The sequence below is a fragment of the Sinocyclocheilus rhinocerous genome, unplaced genomic scaffold, assembly GCF_001515625.1.
Source record: "Sinocyclocheilus rhinocerous isolate Xijiao unplaced genomic scaffold, SAMN03320098_v1.1 scaffold1930, whole genome shotgun sequence".
Lineage (NCBI taxonomy): Eukaryota > Metazoa > Chordata > Actinopteri > Cypriniformes > Cyprinidae > Sinocyclocheilus > Sinocyclocheilus rhinocerous.
Genome location: NW_015661869.1, coordinates 327,443 through 345,767, shown reverse-complemented (window position 1 = coordinate 345,767; position 18,325 = coordinate 327,443). Strand labels below are relative to the sequence as shown.

Below are 18,325 nucleotides of genomic sequence, written 5' to 3'. Positions count from 1 at the left end.
TCGAGGCATTAAAAGTGATCATATTTTCTCCATTGCATCATATTGCATCGAATCGCATTGTGTTGAATCAAATCGAATCGGAATCGTATCGTATCGTATCGGTAACTGCTTCATGTGTATCTTTAATGTATCTTATCGTTGGCTATGCATCGAGAGGCGTATCGTATCGGCCTGAGTCATGGAGATGCACATCCCTAATATCTATATATTTATTTATTTATTATAATATAAAATATATTGTTCAAAATAATACAAATATTTCTACAATGTTTTTTTTTGTGTTTATTGGTGTTTAATTGTTACTTATGATTGCTTGCTTTTGTTTAAAAAAATTTTCTTTATAATAAAAAAGAGAAGAGAGAAAAATGCCATTTCTGCAATTGGACAAAATAAAAAAATCATTTTTTTTTTAAACAAAGATACTGTTTTGTTCATTTCTGATGATGCCATTTATGTCACCGGTATGTAGTTTTATTATTATTATTATTTATAATAATATAAACGGCATCTATTTATTTATTATACTATAAAATAAATTATTTATAATAATACAAAATATTTTTACAGTGTTATTTATATATTTTTGTTTATTGGTATTTAATTGTTATTTATGATTGCTTTTGTTTTTAGTTTTTTCTTTATAATAAAAAAGAAAGAGAAGAGAGAAAAATGGCATTTCTGCAAATTGGACTGACGGACAAAGCAAAGTAAAAACTTCTTTTTTAAACAGAGGCTGTTTTGTTAATTATTGATGATGATTATATTTATGTCGCCTTCATTTACAACTGATATGAATGTATAATTGTATAAAATTTAAATTAATATAAAATGTATATATTTATTTATACTAAAATGTAAAATTATTATTCATAATATAAAATATTATTCCAATATTATCTATATTTTGTTTGTTTTTGTTTATTGCCGTTTAATTGTTATTTACAATTGTTTCTGTTTTGTTGTATTTTTCCTTATAATAAAAAAAGAAAGTGAGCAAAATGTTTGTTTTGTTTACTGATATTTGATTGTTATAAAGTAAAACCTTTTTAACAAAGAGCCTGTTTTGTTAATTATTGATGCCATTTATGCAGCCCTCATTTATATTGTTTATACGTTTTATAATAATATAAAATATTATTAGAACATTGTTTAGACTTTTTGGTTGTTTATTAAATAGCACATATTCTTCTGTTCTTATTGTGAATGATTCATCAGTGCATGTTATTCTAAAATATGTGAAGAGCAATAAATAATGTATGAAAACAACCCAATAAATTAAATTAAATGTATGTTCGAACCGAGGAGGGAGCGCACAATGCTTACCGATACACAAAGAAAATATATCGCCTCATAAGTTTAATATACAGAATAATATATTCTGTTAATATATAACAATATATTGAATAATACATAAGCAATTGTCACTTTTCATATATTGAAAAATATGTGAAAACATTTTTACTTCTCATATTGTATGTCATTTTATATTCAATAATACGCTTCATAATATGCATATAATAAAATATGGTTCTGTGTCGGAGTATAAATACATTTGAACATGTACTAAACATATTGTCAAAAAAAAATAAAAATAAACCTTTAATATTTGTTTCAATATTATGGAAAATAAAGTCAGCTTTAAGTAAACCCATGCATTAACTCATGAAAATTAATTAGTGTTTCAATAAAGCTATTGCATGTAAAATGTAGTGCAGTATTTGTCTTTATTGCTCTATATTTTTTATTAATATACAATTCCATGCACATATTGCAGTATATTGAAAAATACAAGCACTAGTTTGTATTATTTAATATATTGCATTATATTTTCTAGTATATTCCCACATATTTTGGTTGCATAAGTATATATTTAGGCATTTGAGGAAAAACATGGCATTCATCAGCTGTCATGTGCTTCATTCGTAGTGAAGTGACAGAGGCAGACAGAGACAGAATAGAAGATACAGAGACGTGAAACGACAAGAGACTGAAGGTGCAAATCTCAAACAAATACCCTAGCAACCGCTTGGAACACCTTAGCAACTGCATCCTTGTATAAAAAAAGCAGTTGATTTTCCCATCAATTTCTCTGACGTCACATTCATGAAGCAGGGCTAATTCAACGCAAGCAGTTCTCTATGAAAGCATATGTTTGTGCACAGAAGAGCAGAGATCTTTAGATGTTTGAGAAGCTCGGCTCTTTTGCTTGGAGTTGCAGTTTTTCCGCCTGACTCTCGCTGCGCTGGTGGCCCGCATGCATCATTATTAATTGCCAGCGTGAGGTAATAAATCTCTCGGCCCTCCGAGGATTCAGCGCTCTGAATCAGTGTTCACAGCAGGCCCGTGATAGATAAGAAGCCAATGTGACAGAGGAAAAAACATGTGTTTCTGAGCGCCGTTCAGGAGCGGCCCTCGGGGAGAAACGCCTGGAACATCAAGCACTGAGATTAAATGCTGTATTCTCTGTCCCGAGTCAGGCCAAAGCCAAAACTGGACCAGCGCAGCTGCTTTGCTGACACATTGAGGAGGCTGTGGAGAATCAACGTGCTGCTATAATCGTAATAATGAGTCAAGAATCAGCATGAGAGACGCTGGGAAAAACAACGACATGTTTTCCAGTTTACGGGACATTTTGAGTCCAATATATTGAATAATACATAAGCAATTGTCACTTTTCATATATTGAAAAATATGTGAAAACATTTTTACTTCTCATATTGTATGTCATTTTATATTCAATAATACGCTTCATAATATGCATATAATAAAATATGGTTCTGTGTCGGAGTATAAATACATTTGAACATGTACTAAACATACAACATATTGTCAAAAAAAATAAATAAATAAACCTTTAATATTTGTTTCAATATTATGGAAAATAAAGTCAGCTTTAAGTAAACCCATGCATTAACTCATGAAAATTAATTAGTGTTTCAATAAAGCTATTACATGTAAAATGTAGTGCAGTATTTGTCTTTATTGCTCTATATTTTTTATTAATATACAATTCCATGCACATATTGCAGTATATTGAAAAATACAAGCACTAGTTTGTATTATTTAATATATTGCATTATATTTTCTAGTATATTCCCACATATTTTGGTTGCATAAGTATATATTTAGGCATTTGAGGAAAAACATGGCATTCATCAGCTGTCATGTGCTTCATTCGTAGTGAAGTGACAGAGGCAGACAGAGACAGAATAGAAGATACAGAGACGTGAAACGACAAGAGACTGAAGGTGCAAATCTCAAACAAATACCCTAGCAACCGCTTGGAACACCTTAGCAACTGCATCCTTGTATAAAAAAAGCAGTTGATTTTCCCATCAATTTCTCTGACGTCACATTCATGAAGCAGGGCTAATTCAACGCAAGCAGTTCTCTATGAAAGCATATGTTTGTGCACAGAAGAGCAGAGATCTTTAGATGTTTGAGAAGCTCGGGTATTCTCTGTCCCGAGTCAGGCCAAAGCCAAAACTGGACCAGCGCAGCTGCTTTGCTGACACATTGAGGAGGCTGTGGAGAATCAACGTGCTGCTATAATCGTAATAATGAGTCAAGAATCAGCATGAGAGACGCTGAAAAAAAACAACGACATGTTTTCCAGTTTACGGGACATTTTGAGTCACAAATATTAAGAAATGTGAATTACTTGAAATCGATTTTTCAAAGTTGTACATAAAAAAAAATACAAGCACATTTTACTAGAAAATAATACAAGAAAATACAACGTCAGCCCTTACGGTTCTATAATAGAATAATATAATTTACAAGAAAAGCCCTAGCCCTTTTATTTGATTTCTTTTCTCTATTTTTGTCTTTAATCTATTTTTTCCTATTTTTGTTTTTCTACAAAAAGTGAAAAGCATCAAATAAAAAAAATGTAAAAACGAAAATAAAAAAAGCAACCTTTTTTAGTTTATGGGACCTTTGGGGTCACAGATATTAAGAAGTGTGAAAATGTATTTTTTGAAGTTGTAAACAATGTTTATTGAAGTACGTTTTTCAAGAAATTCAGCCCTTAAGCTGGGGAAAAATAAAAATGCATTAAAACGTTTTGCTATAATACAAGAATATAATTTACAACAAAAGTCCTAGCCCTTTAATTTTATTTTTTTTATTCTTTTTTTTCACTTGAACATACACTACTAACGCAAAAAACATGCTGTTGCCAAGCGGTTTCTACAAATTGTTCAATAAAATTGTTGTAACAAAAGCAATTTGAGAAGCAATTTGATGTATTTCATACATCATGTGACTTTAAAGTGATATGAATTAAGTACTGTAAATAAAAAAAACAATATTTAAATTTATTCTCATTTCCATTTCATCTTTTATTGTGAATAATTAATCAGTGCACAATATTCTACAAAAAGTGAAGAGCATTAAATAAAAAAACCGTAAAAATAGAAAAGCAACTTATTTTTAAGTTTACAGGACCTTTTGGGTTACAAATACTAAGAAATGTAAATTACCTGCAGCTACACTGTGAAAAAAGATTTTTTTAAACAAAGATTATTGAAGAAGGTTTTACAAGAAAATTTTATTACAGCCCTTAAGTTGGTGAAAAATAAAAATGCAATGAAACCTTTTTGCTATAATAGAAGAATATCATTTACAAGAAAAGCCCTCAACCTTTAATTTTTTTTATTCTATCTATTTTTTCTTTAATGCACCTGATCCTAATCTTGCAATGCAAAGACATGCTGTTGTTGATGTATTTACAAATTGTTCAATGAAATTGTTGTTACAATAAAACTTCACATGCTGAGAAGCAATTTAGAGTTTATCGTCATTTTTTTTGGCTAAATGATATTGAGAGGGTTTTGAAGCTTCTCAAAGCAGTTTTCGTTTATGTTTTCTCAGCATAATATATTTATTTGAATATACTGAAATCCAATATGTACGCAATATTTACTCAATTCACACAAAAATATTTTGGGAAAAATAAAGTATGCTTATGCTGAAGTCGATCCATGCTTACGGTGTTTTCCAGGCTGTTGCTATGCAGTTTACAATCAACTCAAAGTGGACTGAAAGTAAACTGAAATGGTCTATCCTGCTATTGTAGGATATTTCTTCACATTAATTTGATGTAATTCTGACCTTCTTTGGTTTGAGCTCCACCAGCGTGATCCGGGACGGGTCCACCATGGGTTTGGGTCTCCGGAGGTTTTCTATTAAACTCTGCCATTGTGTGGGAAGACCGACAAAGACTCCTCGCTTCACATCGAACGACGTATGAACGCGATGCTCAAAGTTCTTCGGCGCTGAAATCTCTGGCCTCTTCTTCTTCTTTTTGCGAAACATTGTCAGATACTACAGCAGAGACCTTTCAAAACAGTTAAATATGAACACAATTAGGTAAGGCTTTACTTGAAGCATTTACATTTAATTCGTTACAAAAGTATTTTAATGCATTAATTATAATATAATACTTATCTATTCCTATTTACACAGATAATACAATGCATTAAAACATGACAACCAATTTCAGATGTAAAAATAAATCTGTAAGTATAACTTTGGCTATAATTATTGAAGAAAATATATAATGCATCACAATGTACATTATGAATGCATTATAATTAGTGCTGTCAAACGATTAATCACATCCAAAATAAAAGTTTTTGTTTACATAATATATATGTGTGTGTACTGTGTATATTTATTATGTATATATATATATATATATAAATACACACACATACAGTATATATTTTGAAAATATTTACATGTATATATTTATATTAATATAATTTATATTATATATAAATCTATGTAATATATAAACATAACATTTTTCTGAAATATATACACTGCAACAAGCAGTCTACTGAAGGCGAGTTTAAGAACCCAAGTGCAGCTTTATTCTAAAAGTGATCCAAAATACTAACATAATCCAAACAGAGACTTGGCATGAACAGACTTAACTCACCAACAGCAGGTTACAACATCAATACTCGACAGGAGACAATGGCAACATGAGGGCTATTTATATCAAACAACAAGGGTCACATGACTAACACAACCAATGAGGACATGACACATGAACCAAAGAATCAATAGCAGGATAACATGAGGGCAAGAGAATCACATGACTAGACAGGGACCATGACTAAACTCCAAAATAAAAGACATGAGAGCAATGAACATGAAACCCAAACCCCATGTTCCATACCCGCCCCTCGAAGGGCGGCTCCAGATGCCCAAACAAAACCCAAACCTAACAAGTCCAGGAGGGTGGTGGAGCGAAGGCAGAACAGGGGGAGGGATGGAGGGCCAGGCCCGTGAAGGGGAACAGGACTAGGATCATGACATGGACCGTGGATAAATGGCAGAGTGAAACACTGGGAGACCTGGGCCGTGGAGCAGTGGCAGAAAGTGAAACTCTGGAGGACCTGGGTCGTGGATCAGAGGCAGACTGTGGAACAGTGGAGTAGGAGACCACCAGGTCAGATCCAGAGGAGCATGAAGCCATGGTGGAGCCGGCAGTGCAGGGCAGAGCAGAGGACCACTTGGTCAGCAGAGCAGACAGGAGCAGAAATCCGCACAGTGGAACAGATGACCACCACAGCAAAGCAGGGATCCACCAAGGCGGATCAGGCGGGACTGGAACAGAGAGCACAGAGAGTTCAAGAACGGCCTCCTTGGCCGTGACAGGACAGGCAGAGAGTTCAGAAGAGGGCACCACCTCAGGAGGTTCTGCAGCAGAAACGGCCACCTCTGGAGGCACTGGAGCAGATACATGAACAGGAGAGGCCTCTGGGACAGACTCAGGGACAGGAGAGACTTCTGGAGTGCAGTGTGCTGCCCACACACTCAGGATGGCTACCGCCATAACAGGAAGTACTGAGGATAGGGGAACGGTCTCTGTGATAGCCCGTGCTGAGGCCCTGGGGATGCCAGCTGTTCGTACTGACATCAATGGTGGGTACATCACACTGGCAATCAGTCCTGGCCCAAGCTCTGCATCCACAGGAACTTGGGTACTATAACCTTCCCCCAAAAAATCCTTAGGCGAAACTTGCATGGTATCCGTGGCATGACGACTGTGGCATGGCGTGATTCAGGTGTGGTGGCCATGATGGGTCAAGGCTCTGGCGTGGCGGCCATCTTGGCCGGGGACTCAGGCGTGGCGGTCATCTTGAGACGAGACTCTTGAGTGGCAGACATGACGCAAGCAGGCTTTGGCTTAGCAGGCATGACGTGAACAACTCCTGACATAACGGTCGGGACGTGAAAATGCTCTGGAGCAGAGGGTACAGCACAGTTGCGGGGCTCCTCATCCGCACTTCCCACAGTAAAAGGTGAACCAGCCAGCAACAAAGTCAATATATTTCTCAAGAGTCCATTGAGGGGTATTGCGTCTTTCAAGAAGGTATCATGAAAGTCCACCAAATGACACAACTTACAAAAGTCCGCCACATAATCCTCAATGGGCTGGTTTCCTTGGTGAAGTAGAACGAGACAATCTGCTGGGTTCATTTTGGTGGTCAAGTATTCTGTAAGGCGTAATTCTACTGAAGGCGAGTTTAAGAACCCAAGTGCAGCTTCATTCCAAAAGTGATCCAAAATACTAACATAATCCAAACAGAGACTTGATTTGGCATGAACAGACTTGACTCACCGACAGCAGGTTACAACATCAATACTCGACAAGAGATAATGGCAACATGAGGGCTATTTATATCACACAACAAGGGTCACATTACAGGAACCAACCAATGAGAGACAGGACACATGACTAACACAACCAATGAGAACATGACACATGAACCAAAGAACCAATAGCAGGATAACATGAGGGCAAGGGAATCACATGACTAGACAGGGACCATGACTAAACTCCAAAATAAAAGACATGAGAGCAATGAACATGAAACCCAAACAAAACCCAAACCCCACGTTACATACATGCATGTGTGTTTAGTTCTATATACATAATAAATATACACAGCACACACACATATATCATGTAAACAAAAACTTTTATTTTGGATGCAATTAATTGCGATTAATAGTTTGACAGCACTAGTTAAAACGCATTATGCATGAAGTAAAACGCATGATATTTTAAAATTGATAAAGTCACTACATTAAGCTATGTTTTGCCATCATTTTGGATATCATTTAGCATTTATTTACATGCCACTTTAAAGAATACAATAGTACTGCAGGGTTATTATAGTCAATTAATAATAAAACCATTAAAAAAACATGTTTGTTACTTGAAATAAAAATGTTAGCTGAAATAAAATATTAAAAACACTTATTTTATCTAGTTTCCAAAGAAACATCTCTCATTTTCATTTAGTTTAACTTGATGTACTAAAGTAACTAATACTAAAATAGAAATAAAAATAAATTAAAAGTAAATAAAAAAACTAATAAAAATGACAAAACGCACAATAAAATTACTAAAACTTTTACAAAAAAATATAATGGAAATTAAAAATATAAAAACAAAAACTAATTCAGACTATTAATAAAAATTATAATAGTATCTCACAACCAAAACACACTACAAAATTACTAAAACTTTAACAAAAATTAAAAATAGAAGAGAAAGTTTAAAAATAAACACTAATTCAAACTGTTAATAAAAACTATAATTGTATCTCACAACACTGGTGCTACCATGATACAAAAAAATTGCTTCAATTAAAATGGGCATATTATAAGCTTGTGATTCCAAACCTACAGTGATGGAGCTGAAATAATTAATCATTTCAGTGTTTAAACAGTGTTTAAACATGTCTATTTTTGTCCTTTTGTTGCAGAGTTTCACAAAATCTGGCCAAAATGTGTTGCATTACCTCAAAGCAAAAGAAATATCAAGTCATCTTTGTTCTTAAAATAGAAAACCCAACACGTATCTACTGATTCACTGTCAGCATTTCTAATGCTGTCTCTGAAATGTACATCTTCCTCCTGTACATCGAAGGCTGTTTTGTGCATGAGAGCACCGCTGTCGGATGTGTTCGCATGTGAAATGAAGTATATCTGCTCAATTAGGGCTTACTCATTCTCCCTGCCCTTTAAATGACAGACGGGGAACGCTGAAGGCCTCTGGTTCCTTGAGTTCAAAGTGCATTAACTTGATAAAAGACTGAGAAAGCAGCTGACCTCCCGTCACACTGAAGGACTGCTAATAACCCTCGCTCTGCTCAGGAAAACATCCTTTCATGTTATTGTCTTCTTGCTGCTGAGCTCTCTGAAAGGCAAGGACGTTGACTGACCTTGTAGATTTTATGTTGGGTTTTTTTCTAGTTCAGTTCAGGTAATGAATCTATTTTAAAATGATTGAGACTTATGCACTGAAAAAAAGGTGCAGAATTTACTTAATTTTCACTCAGAAATTGCATGTAAATTTCACAAATAATTGCCAAACCCCATGTTACATATCCGCCCCTCTAAGGGCGGCTCCAGATGCCCAAACAAAACCCAAACCTAACAAGTCCAGGAGGGTGGTGGAGCGAAGGCAGAAGAGGGGGAGGGATGGAGGGCCAGGCCCGTGAAGGGGAACAGGACTAGGATCATGACATGGACCGTGGATAAATGGCAGAGTGAAACACTGGGAGACCTGGGCCGTGGAGCAGTGGCAGAAAGTGAAACTCTGGAGGACCTGGGTCGTGGATCAGAGGCAGACTGTGGAACAGTGGAGTAGGAGACCACCAGGTCAGATCCAGAGGAGCATGAAGCCATGGTGGAGCCGGCAGTGCAGGGCAGAGCAGAGGACCACTTGGTCAGCAGAGCAGACAGGAGCAGAAATCCGCACAGTGGAACAGATGACCACCACAGCCAAGCAGGGATCCACCAAGGCGGATCAGGCGGGACTGGAACAGAGAGCACAGAGAGTTCAGGAACGGCCTCCTTGGCCGTGACAGGACAGGCAGAGAGTTCAGAAGAGGGCACCACCTCAGGAGGTTCTGCAGCAGAAACGGCCACCTCTGGAGGCACTGGAGCAGATACATGAACAGGAGAGGCCTCTGGGACAGACTCAGGGACAGGAGAGACTTCTGGAGTGCAGTGTGCTGCCCACACACTCAGGATGGCTACCGCCATAACAGGAAGTACTGAGGATAGGGGAACAGTCTCTGTGATAGCCCGTGCTGAGGCCCTGGGGATGCCAGCTGTTCGTACTGACATCAATGGTGGGTACATCACACTGGCAATCAGTCCTGGCCCAAGCTCTGCATCCACAGGAACTTGGGTACTATAACCTTCCCCCAAAAAATCCTTAGGCGAAACTTGCATGGTATCCGTGGCATGACGACTGTGGCATGGCGAGATTCAGGTGTGGTGGCCATGATGGGTCAAGGCTCTGGCGTGGCGGCCATCTTGGCCGGGGACTCAGGCGTGGCGGTCATCTTGAGACGAGACTCTTGAGTGGCAGACATGACGCAAGCAGGCTTTGGCTTGGCAGGCATGATGTGAACAACTCCTGACATAACGGTCGGGACGTGAAAATGCTCTGGAGCAGAGGGTACAGCACAGTTGCGGGGCTCCTCATCCGCACTTCCCACAGTAAAAGGTGAACCAGCCAGCAACAAAGCAAAGTCAATATATTTCTCAAGAGTCCATTGAGGGGTATTGCGTCTTTCAAGAAGGTATCATGAAAGTCCACCAAATGACACAACTTACAAAAGTCCGCCACATAATCCTCAATGGGCTGGTTTCCTTGGTGAAGTAGAACGAGACAATCTGCTGGGTTCATTTTGGTGGTCAAGTATTCTGTAAGCCGTAATTCTACTGAAGGCGAGTTTAAGAACCCAAGTGCAGCTTCATTCCAAAAGTTATCCAAAATACTAACATAATCCAAACAGAGACTTGACTTGGCATGAACAGACTTGACTCACCGACAGCAGGTTACAACATCAATACTCGACAAGAGATAATGGCAACATGAGGGCTATTTATATCACACAACAAGGGTCACATTACAGGAACCAACCAATGAGAGACAGGACACATGACTAACACAACCAATGAGAACATGACACATGAACCAAAGAACCAATCGCAGGATAACATGAGGGCAAGGGAATCACATGACTAGACAGGGACCATGACTAAACTCCAAAATAAAAGACATGAGAGCAATGAACATGAAACCCAAACAAAACCCAAACCCCACGTTACATACATGCATGTGTGTTTAGTTCTATATACATAATAAATATACACAGCACACACACATATATCATGTAAACAAAAACTTTTATTTTGGATGCAATTAATTGCGATTAATAGTTTGACAGCACTAGTTAAAACGCATTATGCATGAAGTAAAACGCATGATATTTTAAAATTGATAAAGTCACTACATTAAGCTATGTTTTGCCATCATTTTGGATATCATTTAGCATTTATTTACATGCTACTTTAAAGAATACAATAGTACTGCAGGGTTATTATAGTCAATTAATAATAAAACCATTAAAAAAACATGTTTGTTACTTGAAATAAAAATGTTAGCTGAAATAAAATATTAAAAACACTTATTTTATCTAGTTTCCAAAGAAACATCTCTCATTTTCATTTAGTTTAACTTGATGTACTAAAGTAACTAATACTAAAATAGAAATAAAAATAAATTAAAAGTAAATAAAAAAACTAATAAAAATGACAAAACGCACAATAAAATTACTAAAACTTTTACAAAAAAATATAATGGAAATTAAAAATATAAAAACAAAAACTAATTCAAACTATTAATAAAAATTATAATAGTATCTCACAACCAAAACACACTACAAAATTACTAAAACTTTAACAAAAATTAAAAATAGAAGAGAAAGTTTAAAAATAAACACTAATTCAAACTGTTAATAAAAACTATAATTGTATCTCACAACACTGGTGCTACCATGATACAAAAAAATTGCTTCAATTAAAATGGGCATATTATAAGCTTGTGATTCCAAACCTACAGTGATGGAGCTGAAATAATTAATCATTTCAGTGTTTAAACAGTGTTTAAACATGTCTATTTTTGTCCTTTTGTTGCAGAGTTTCACAAAATCTGGCCAAAATGTGTTGCATTACCTCAAAGCAAAAGAAATATCAAGTCATCTTTGTTCTTAAAATAGAAAACCCAACACGTATCTACTGATTCACTGTCAGCATTTCTAATGCTGTCTCTGAAATGTACATCTTCCTCCTGTACATCGAAGGCTGTTTTGTGCATGAGAGCACCGCTGTCGGATGTGTTCGCATGTGAAATGAAGTATATCTGCTCAATTAGGGCTTACTCATTCTCCCTGCCCTTTAAATGACAGACGGGGAACGCTGAAGGCCTCTGGTTCCTTGAGTTCAAAGTGCATTAACTTGATAAAAGACTGAGAAAGCAGCTGACCTCCCGTCACACTGAAGGACTGCTAATAACCCTCGCTCTGCTCAGGAAAACATCCTTTCATGTTATTGTCTTCTTGCTGCTGAGCTCTCTGAAAGGCAAGGACGTTGACTGACCTTGTAGATTTTATGTTGGGTTTTTTTCTAGTTCAGTTCAGGTAATGAATCTATTTTAAAATTACTTGAGTCTTGACTCTTGACAGACTTATGCACTGAAAACATTTTACTTAAAAAAATTATTTAATTTTCACTCAGAAATTTGCAGTAAATCTCACAAATAATTACAAAGAAATGGCAAGTAACACTGAATTAAAGGCTTAGTTCACCCAAAAATGAAAATTAGGCTGCGTTTTACTCACCCTCAAGTCATCCTAGGTGTATATGACTTTCTTCTTTCAGACGAATCCAGTCAGTGTTATATAAAAAATTGTCTTTGATCTTTCAAGCTCTATCATTGCAGTCAGCGGGTGTTGCATTACTTCAGTCCAAAAGAAGTTAAATAAAAATTGATTATTACGTTTTGAATATGGATATTTTTCTTACAAAAACACATGGATTCGCTACAGGAGGCCTTTGTTCACCCCCCGGAGCCGTGTGAGACATTCTTTTTTTATGCATGGGCACTTTTTATTTCACTTCTTTTGGCCTGAAGCACTGCAACACCCGCTGACTGCAATGATAGAGCTTGAAAGATCAAAGACAATTTTTTATATAACTCTGACTGGATTCGTCTGAAAGAAGAAAGTCATATACACCTAGGATGCCTCGGGGGTGAGTAAAACGCAGCCTAATTTTCATTTTTGGGTGAACTAACCCTTTAATCCTCTGATGCATGAAAAATGAATAAAGTAAATATTCTGCATATAAAATACAAAAATAAAACAATAATTATTTTTATAAACATTAATCTATTTTTCCTATAACATCAAAATTCCTGGATGTTTTGGGGAGATAAAAGCGTAATGTTTATATTTACTTTTTTAATGATATTATTATATAATACACTTTTTTATTAAATTGTATAATTTTATAGCACAATTTAATTATTTATTAAAAATAAATACAACATCCTCCATGTATTTATTTAAAACATTAAGCAAATTATTCCAAATTTTTACAGTGTATAACGTAGCATTTAAAAGGCTCATATTATACTTTCATTACTTTTCTTATGGGTTTTTTTTTTCTCCCTAAGGTCCACTTATAATGTCAGAAAAGTTTTTGCACCAGTCATAATTTAGTTTAAGAAAATAAATGTGAAATATAATTTCAGTTTAATTTCAGTAAGCGCTCCCTTTGGACTGCGTGGGACATAATGAGTCCTGAAAGTGGCATATGTTTCATAATACGATGAACTCTTATATCTCAAAAGATTGGACTCTTGTGATATTTGTAGATATGCTATCTTTAAGCAGCAAATGTCTTAATCTTTCTTCCTGTAAGATGACTGAACAGGAAGAGAAACACACAGCGTTTGCTCAGCCTGGAGGAGATCGACTGGAAATCGACAAAACCACTAAGCACCTCTGATTCCCTTTGACTGGAGCGACGTCAGAAACCCTCTGATGCTCCAAAGCATTCAAACACATTTTACTCCCATAATATGGCATACTTCCGAATAAAACAGGACATTCAATGAGACAAGTGGGTTGTGAGTTTGCTAAAACAATGCCTAGATAGACATTTGGCTGTTTAATGAATGACATCTAAATGGGACATTATGAAGCTGATGCAGTTCACACGAAAATAAGGAGGCCTTTCTCATTTAAAGTAAGACACAACAGGCAAAAAGTTTGTTCAGTTTTGATATTTTGCTTCCATAACATCTTTTTTCAGACTATTGGAAAAAAGCATCTAAAAATATATTTGAGTGTTTATTTTATTGCACTTTATCTGTGTATGACTGTATTTCAATTACAATACATATCTTTTAAGGCTGTGAGCTTTTTTCTCCACTTAGGTAGCACTTATAATTCTACCTTATCTTATTAACCTATCTCTCAAACGGACCATTGACACTCTATCTACAATCTCAATTAGGAGTGTCAATGGTCCATTTGAGAGATAGGTGGCGGTAATGCACTTATAAGTCTGTGATCCGCCGTAAAGCAAGAAGAAGAAGAAGACGCGTCACGCGCCGGCTGTTGAGAATGCACTCAGGACAGTTCGGACAATGCGGTGGATCAGAGGTAAAAAACTATATAACTACTGTTCAGTTTCTTGCACAGACCGATCGTTTCGGGTCTTTACACATCAATATATCGTCACGAGCCGCAGGGTTTAATCTGGTTTTGTTTGTGTATGTTTTTTTGACTCTCAAAGCCGTGATTCCCATTCACCTCCATTATATGACTGACAGACTGCAACGGTTTGTGTTAAAAATCTTCATTTGTGTTCTACTGAAGAAACAAAGTCACCTACATCTTGGATGCCCTGGGGGTAAGCAGATAAACCTAAAATTTTCATTTTTGGGTGAACTATCCCTTTAAGATATAAATGTATTACTTTTTTATTTATTTATTTTTTTGTTAACCTGGCAACTCGTGCCTTACGAAAATTACCCATGGTTTTACTACACAAAAAAGCTGCACGAACCTGATCCGAAGTTCCGAAATAGACCAAATGATTCGCGATCCGCATTTCGAAGTCCTGATTCAATCGCGGAATGATTCGCGAACCCGCTCGATCCGAAGTTCCGATCTAAATCAAATGATTCATGAACCCGCTCTGAAGTCCCGGGGCCCTATTTTAACGATCTAAGCACATGGTCTGATACATGGTCTGCAATGACTATCCATCATGACATGTAGACATTTTTATCTTTATGTTCACAATAATAATCTTTTACATTTTAATCCTTTCATTTTTAATATTTGGTATGTGTGTGTGCTGCTGCGCGTCTCTGTGTGTGTAATAAGCAGAGTGCACGCGCGTTGTGCACCCACCTATAGGCACATATTACTAACGCGTCCTTTAAATAAATAAATAAATAAATACAGCGCCAATTACTTTAGACCAGGTTTTAGTTGGTCAATGGCGCAATCGTTATCAGTTGCCTCAAAATAGCAACGCACCTCAACAAACCTAATTTTCAGACCAGCACTCTCATGGGCGAACAGATGGGCGCAAGTGCATTTGCTATTTAAACAACGTGGTGCCAGTGTTCTAACAAATAATGCTATCTATCGGATTATGCTACCAACACTGTATTTTTAATACTGTAAGGTTAGGTTTAGGGTTGGAGTAGGTGTGCAGGTTAATAAAGCTTCACACCACATTAATATCATGCTGAAAGCAAAATCTGATAGGTAGCATTTTTCGCTGTCGAATTATGCAACCAACTGTTGTAATGGGAGGTAGCAAAATCTGACAGGGTAGCACAAATCGTCAGAACATCGAACATGAAAATGATAACCTAGCAAAAAACACTTGCGTCGCACCTGGCGTCGCATTGCACTGAGTGTATGATAGGGCCCCCGATCTAATACGCGGTTTGAAGTCCCGAACTCGAACATCGAATGATTCGCGATACGCGATCCGATCGGAGCGCTTCGAAACAGTGAATCATTTTGTGATGCAATGGTTTAACTGATTCAGAGTTTCGAAAAGCTCCGTTTCACCCATCACTCTACGTGCTTTTTAAAAACATTACAAGTGATGTCGAAATTCGAAGAAAAAAAAGAAATATATATATATATATATATATATGGCTCTTTTGATCTGGTTTTTGCTAGTGAATCGAGTTTGAGTTTGAATCAATCGGAGTGGTGCCAGCTTAACTTTATAAAGAATATCTCTTTGGATTTGAGACTTTAGTCTTTGCAACTTTACAGATCTTCTTTATGCACCAAGAGCTTGTGACACTCCAAAGAGAAAGGAAAAATTGAAATCGCATTCATATGACCCCTTTAATTGAATCGGTTTGTCTGTTCCTCCGCTTTTTGCACTCTCAGTCATGTTTACACGACACTGCCAGTACTCATTAACTGAAATGTTTACAATTAAAATATCCATTACGAAGATAACTGCTTTCCACGTCTAAACATTCAACACAAATCTACGAACATATTCAGGTGAGGAAACCGGTTTACTGCTTCCAGACCAGAAACCTGATCTTTGGATGAAGCCTGGTTGTTGTCATATTTTTGGATAACTCTTTTTATCACTCCATAAATTAGAAAATACTGTCAGCAGCCAGAAAAACAATACAGTCACCATGTTTAAATAAAATGTTACATGATATATTATATATTGTCATTTAAATCTATAGAAAGAAAGAATGAAAGAAAGAAAGAAAGAAGATTTTAAAAAATTAAATAAATAAGTAAGATTAAAAAATAAATAAATAAAGCATAATAAAATAAACACTTAAATGTGCATTTTGTAGTTTTTCTTGCCACTAGTCTGAACATGTTATGGAAGCAAAACAGTCCAAAATATAAAAATGTATCTGTGCATGAAAAAACAATGGTTTTGCATGTAGTGCCTTGCTTTAAAGCCTCAGTTATTTCTCCGAGACAGATGATGCTGAAGATATTTCAGATGTTTCTCCTTAGAATCATTTTGATCTGATCTTGATAATTCATTGCAAAAACTGAGAATTCCTGATCACTGACATTTTTTTCAGCAGCATACATTTAGAAATGACAGTCTATTAAAAACTGACAATAACAGTAAACACCCATTTAACTGGTTGTCCTTGAGAAGAAGTGCTTCTCTAGACAGCAAGACTATCTGTTTGTGTTTGTGTTTGCATGAGGACTCGGGGTGAATATTGATCTGTGTGTGTTACTGAATCCAGGAACTTCATCTATCAGACTCAGACACCAGACACATCCTTAAAACAAAGACAGCATTGAGAAAACAGTGCTGAACATGTAACGTTTATGTTTAATAAAACAGATCTGATGATATCGAGCACATTTCAGGCTCAGGGTTCCTCCTGATTAGAGCCCTGCACGGGCCTCAAATATAGGCCCTGGCCCGGCCCCGAGTCCGACCCGAGACCGTCTTTTTCCCCCCTTCTCCCAAAACAGCTTGTAGGCCTACTACTGTTTCAGCTATTAAAATAGTTCAGTTTTGTATGTAATGTCAAAGTGATTATATTTAGTTTCGTTTTTTATTAAGCGGGGGCACAAAGTAACACTTTTTGACTTTCTCGGTTTGTGTAAATCCACGTTGGTTCAGAATATAATTTTTTTATCCACAGTAATTTTACACGTGTCTAGTACAAATATGTCGCTTTGTTTCTTAATTACAGTGTATATGTTTTTCTTTATTTACCCTCAAAAAATGGAAGTGTAATGTGACAACATGCCCCGTAGGTGGGGTACATTGTAACATCTGAGGGGCACGTTGTAACATGACCATATGACAGCTTAAAATGTTATCTGATCGAATGAAAAAAAGATATACAAGACAAACTAAAATATTTTGTTAATAAAATTTTTTTTTTTTTTAAATTCAAATAAAATAATGCCGTTTTTTAAGAATGAAAAATAATCTGATTTTGGAGTTTGACAATGAACATTGCAACCATGCTTGGGACGGCCCACATAAACTAGCAAAAATGCTTTACATGTCTTGAAATAATAATTTCTAAACATTAAACATTGACTGTCAGTCTTTATTCACCTGTTTCTCGTTGTTTCTCATTAACATTCATTAAAGTAAATAGTACTTTATTCACCTGTTTCTCGTTGTTTCTCATTAACATTCATTAAAGTAAATAGTGTAAATTACATCGCTAATGTCATAGAATAGCACATTGTAACGCAGTGTTACAACGTGCCCCATCCGCGCAACTGGAATTTTAAACTAGTTAGTGTCTTCTGCTAGTTATCGAAGCATTAAAAAACGATCTGAACTGATAAATAACAGATTGGAGATTAAAATAATAGCAGATTTGTCTAATTTTAAATGAGTAATAAAAACTGAGATGAAAAATTTACTTAAGCCA

At 36.1% G+C, this 18,325-nt stretch overlaps 1 protein-coding gene across 1 annotated transcript in view; it reads right to left on the bottom strand.

Moving 5' to 3' along the window:
• Positions 1 to 18,325, bottom strand: part of LOC107726570 (serine/threonine-protein kinase PAK 6-like) — a 35,481-nt gene that overhangs the window by 5,355 nt on the left and 11,801 nt on the right. The window contains exon 2 of the mRNA XM_016536200.1: positions 5,116 to 5,341. Coding sequence (XP_016391686.1) covers positions 5,116 to 5,319 — 204 coding nt within the window. The 5' untranslated portion in view covers positions 5,320 to 5,341. The remainder of the gene's footprint in view (positions 1 to 5,115; positions 5,342 to 18,325) is intronic.